Source organism: Pieris brassicae, chromosome 7 (assembly GCF_905147105.1).
Source record: "Pieris brassicae chromosome 7, ilPieBrab1.1, whole genome shotgun sequence".
NCBI classification, from domain to species: Eukaryota; Metazoa; Arthropoda; class Insecta; order Lepidoptera; family Pieridae; genus Pieris; species Pieris brassicae.
Window position 1 is genome coordinate 320,018 of NC_059671.1, and position 5,176 is coordinate 325,193.

General features: G+C 30.7%; 1 protein-coding gene across 1 annotated transcript; it reads right to left on the reverse strand.

Moving 5' to 3' along the window:
• Nucleotides 1-389: 389 nt before the first annotated feature.
• LOC123711928 (serine protease inhibitor 3/4-like) lies at nt 390-4,612 on the reverse strand. The gene is made up of 9 exons (XM_045664798.1): nt 4,548-4,612; nt 4,406-4,476; nt 3,777-3,920; nt 2,998-3,192; nt 2,571-2,669; nt 2,181-2,324; nt 1,671-1,880; nt 1,384-1,540; nt 390-712 (listed from the first exon to the last, which is right to left on the reverse strand). The coding sequence occupies exons 1-9, from the start codon at nt 4,564-4,566 to the stop codon at nt 588-590; spliced, it is 1,164 nt and encodes a 387-aa protein (XP_045520754.1). The 5' UTR covers nt 4,567-4,612; the 3' UTR covers nt 390-587.
• Nucleotides 4,613-5,176: the final 564 nt, after the last annotated feature.

A 5,176-nucleotide genomic window follows, 5' to 3' on the forward strand; every position in this document is an offset into this window, starting at 1 on the left:
TGTAGCGATCCTTTAAATACCTTTAATGACGAGTTGAAATTTGAGCGTGTAACATTAATGCTTCCATTTTGCACACATTACACTTGCCTTTTCATTCTGCACAAATAATGCATAGTAATTGCTCGAACGCTTTGTAATTTCACACGTGCTCTTAGGGTTGTTACTTTTGGACGTTCCGGGCTGATACTTTGATAAAAATGGACAGTTGGATCCGAGTTTATTAATGAAAAAAAATTGATTAAAATGATCTAATAAATTTAAAAAAAAACACATTATTGAGTGCCAATCTGATGTTTTGCTAATCGTTTTTATTGTGATTTATTTTAGTGACATTTATGTTTACCATAATTGGCATATATTTTCGAAAATATAGCTTGTAACATATACTGTAGATAACATAATTTATGATGTGGTGAACTTTAATACATAAATAGAAACACTTTAAAACTAAAACTATTTGCTCACAATAGTGTTTGTCTTGTCTTGTGTTGCTAAAAGATTCCTAAGGATTTATGGTTTTACTTTTTCTATCAAACCATTTTTTTCGATCTATTGTAGCAAAACATTACATAAGTCGCTAGATTAGTTTAACCTAAAAAAAAGTACAATATTATGTGGGACCTATCACAGTGAAGAGTGACAGTGAAATAAAATGGTCGATCGGCGATGGCTTCTAAAGTTGGCCGAAGAAGTGGCATCTTACTGTAATGTGCTAGAACATAAAACAATCAATATTAATTCAACAGGAATTCCAATCAAAAATTCGACCCTCGAACCTTTGTGTTAGACGCCTAATTCTTTAACCAACTTAAAATTTCTGTACATTTAAAAATATATAAAAACTGACATCATGAAAACATAACCCTATGGTGTTGAATAGAGTATGGGGAAGACACTTTGTTTTTCTTCACCGAGTGTTAAAGAATTTAACATAGCAAAAGAACTATCAGTGTTAAGAGACTAAGATTAACACTGATGGAGTCTATACCCTGTATTATAAAACGTAAAGGTAAGCTCCGGTCATTTTTACAGTAAAATGTGTCATAAAGCAATTTACTGAATTTGACGTCTGACGCACCCCCAGTTAATTGAAGGTTAGTTTACAAGATTGTGCACTTGCTGATAATTTTCTTATATTATTAACCCAGGTTAACATAAACATGATCTTAATTAAATAAGTTCCGACTACCTTCGGACAGACTCATGGGCATTGCAAAGTTAGCCTGAATTTTTCTTAATGAAAAACAGTTTATATTTTCTGAATTTACACTATGTAGAAGAAGAAATATTAATACAAATATGCCTTATCACCAGACAATACAGTATTAATGGAACATACATGAATTCACATTGTTCCATACTCAGAGTAAAAATACAACTTACATTCTGGGGTAATAATCCGATATGCGCCCATCTCATTAACTTCAATGAAGTTCTTTTGTTTCACTTTACTTATATGCAGGGGATTGTTAGTGGCCTCGTTTATCAACATGTTATTCAGTCCTGTACTATTTTTATCAAATAGTTTTTTTAATCCCACCTAGAAGGAATCCCGAAATACAAATAAAAGCATTCGTTTGAAACATAATATGACGAAATTAAAACAAGTTAGCATAAGGTTTGAATGCTAGTGCATCAATTAGATCTCTATATTTATAGTGTAAATTTACCTTCTGCAAGGTATCCGTCCAATCTACCAAGGTCTTTAACTTAAATCTGGGTATCGCAATGTTTAGAAATTCCATTCGCATCCTCTTTTTGATAGTCCTAAAGTAGTTGGGTCTCAATAAATTCCGAAGAAAGTCTTGAAGGCTCTTCCAGTCTTCAGGTATTACAAACGTCATTGATACTCCGGGACTGGCAAGTTTCATGTTAATCACCTATATACAAAAATAAACCTATAAAACACTAATTATAAGGAAGCAATGAAAAGAGAAGACAAACAAAAAACTTAAGGACAAAATATTCATAAATAATACAAATAAGTATAATTGATTTTTCAACAAAATAACGGTAGATAGATTTATTAACGTTTGCCTACCCTCACTTTCTTGCAATAAGATGGCGCACATATTTCGCATTCAATTGGTCACAGTTTTACTTTCCTTCTGATGCTCTGTACCTTACTAGGTATATCAAAACTAAAAAAATAATGTTTCCCCTTAATGCCTTCAACAAACCTTTATTTTATTCAAATCATCGTCTACATATAACACTTCCTCGCTCTTGAACATCATAGGTACGAACACTGTACTTTGATTGTAACACCGAAATTTCATATTATGTTTTGTATGCAATATGTTGAATGGAACTTCCCAGGTTGCCTTTAAAATAAAATCACATATAAATATTATGAAGCAAAGCGTTAAATTTGTAATTTTAAAACTTTTCAAACCTCACAGAAACGTTTGTATAACAAACTCACGGAAAAACGAGGCGCCAGTCACTACATTGCGTTATAACCAAAGGCGGTAGTTTATATACACAAACATACAAGTATTAGATTTTTTTAAATTTACAATATAATACATGCACTATGATCGTTTATATTAGATGCTTTATATATTTACTGTTAGGTATGCAGCATTAATTAGTAACATAGATGTATCTTTAGTAATATCTTCCTTGACTAAAACATCAGATAGACGCTTGAACGTTACACGATCGATCTAAAACAAGTTAAATTATGATTTAAAAGCCGGCAACGCACCCATTAAAATGGGCGTTTTACCCATAAAAATTATTTTAGGCGTTCCATAGGCTCGTTTGCCTCCCTATCCTATAAAAAATAAGACAAAACTAAACATTGTGCCTACTATGGAACTAAGAAGTGATTTTAATTAATATTTTAAAGAAATTATATTGTTTTGTACAAACATAGTCATTAATTTTCAATAAATGGGAAACATTTTCTAAAGTTCAGTACTAAAACTGTTTAAAATTTCTATAATAAATAATATTAAATAATACTCAATTAATAGGAAAACAATCTCTTACCATTTTGTTAATATAAATGGTTGCGGCTTTGGGGTAGATAAAACTAACTTTCTGTACCTCCACGCCAAAGGCAGGTTTTGATAGGGTACCTATATAGCCTTTAGAATAGTTTAAATAAATATGGTTAGCCATTACGAAGTCTATACGCTTCAAGTGTGTGAGAAATACATCAAGATTACGATAACTCGAATTTATCTGCAATTTAATATGTTTACTGCATGCTATACACAATAATTAAACATGTAAAAGTATATACTATATGAACTTTTCTGATAATATTGTGTATATAATAATTATTTGTTCATGATGTTGTTAAAAAAAGACAATTTTGCTCTTTAAAAAACTAAATTAAATCCTTTTCATTCATTCCGTAGTAAAATAATTAAAAATTAATACAAATTTAAAAAGTTGGTCCCTTGTGGCGGTGTACCTTTAACGCTGGCAGCATTTCCTCGCTGTATTGCGTTACTTATTTGTTGAGCAAGGAAAGCACCAGCTCTGAGGTCACAGGTACTATCTTCCAGAAGCCAAATTAAATCTTTAATTAGCGCCTGTGCACTTAAACCCCACAGGCCCAAGAGTTTCTACTCCAAAGGGATCAAAATCAAAGTTGGAGGAAAAACTTATATTTGAGCCCTTTAATCAAATGAATTATATATGTTTAAACTATTATAATATACTAAATAGGGTTGTGAAAAAAACACATTTGTATATTGCCTTGACGCAATAAATCTTTACACGCCATTAAATGGTTATTGTTTATGACATAACATGCTTACCATATTGACGTTTTTGTATCCCAAAAATTGTAATAATTCTACCTTTACGTCTCCTTGCGCGACAGAAGCAAACTTACACAGTGGAAGTCGAAGTGAAAGTGGCGACACTACTAGGCTCTTGTTAAAGTGGATCAGAAGTTTACTCTAAAAAGTATTTTTTTTATCATTTATAAATAACCATTACAGTATCTGTTCGTAATAGGTATTTTTAGAAAGTTGTTGAATGTTTTATGCCAAACTGACGATTGCCTTGTTTGATTTTACATTTCTGGGTTTAGCTTTATTTTAATTTCGACAATTTTATTTATAATACTCACATCCACAATATATTATTTTGGGTATATTTAGTGCGGTCTATGAACTGAATTCGGTACAACTGTCGCACTTATTAAATAATATAATAGCGGTCATTATTTGCACCACTTTTCACTTGAGGTGTGTGATTAATGATCATGGTATCATGGTAAGGAACCGAGCCTGGATAACTTCGTTACTCGTTCCTTTTAGACCATGGCGTGAATGTAAGCTTAAAGTGATATTCAGAAATATATATTGTAGAAATTTTTTAAAGACATTAAGTCTTTAAAATTTTTAATGAAAAAAATCGTATTTTAACGAAAATCACTCACAGGGACCAAGCTTGAACTAAATTCATCAGGATCACAGATACCAAACGTAATGTATTGAAAAATATATATTGCTGAAATGTGACGTGAAAAACATTATGAGGTAAAAAAAAGGTTACAGCGCTGATGTGATTAAAATCCGTACTTATAATTAAAAAAATCATTTCTGATAAAATTGCAATGTTCACGTTATCTTAAAATGAAAAACACTCTAAAATACCAGATTATAATTAACATTTTTCGATGGATTTTTATGCTAATGCCTTTCGTAAATAATCAGTTACTAAGCATACAGTTGTTAGATCAACTGCATTAAATTGACTTATCAAATACATCATAGAAAAACCGGTTGTTACTTATAAAAAGGTTAAGAAACTTTATAAAATAGATGGGCTGAATAATTCGTGGGCTGACACATAGATGACACTAGTATTTATTTAATTTGATTTTTAGTAAGCTCTAAACTTCAAAAGATACAATAATAAATTGTACAGCAGTTGTATTATTGGTATATATTTATAATACTCTCACTATGTGTAAAGGAACTTTTGTTTGTTTATAAAAACGGAATTTCATGTTAATAAAGCATTTTGTTTTGGCAAAAAAATACTATTGTAGCGAAGGCTTGGTTTGATAAGCATTATTCTGTCTTAGAATTTTATAAACCACAAAAGCCAGTCCAGCTGTTAGTAGTTTTTAAAATAAATAATCCTATGTATGTTATGATTTTAAATTTGATATGAAAAAGCCCGTTAATAAAACAGTAATAATACT

What these genes read in the sequence shown, in the direction of transcription:
- LOC123711928 (XM_045664798.1), bottom strand. An exon ending in GATACAAAAACGTCAATATG is followed by an intron (nt 3,193 to 3,776) that starts GTAAGCATGTTA and finishes ATTAAATTGCAG; the next exon opens with ATAAATTCGAGTTATCGTAA. An exon ending in TCGGATTATTACCCCAGAAT is followed by an intron (nt 713 to 1,383) that starts GTAAGTTGTATT and finishes TTTATGTTCTAG; the next exon opens with CACATTACAGTAAGATGCCA.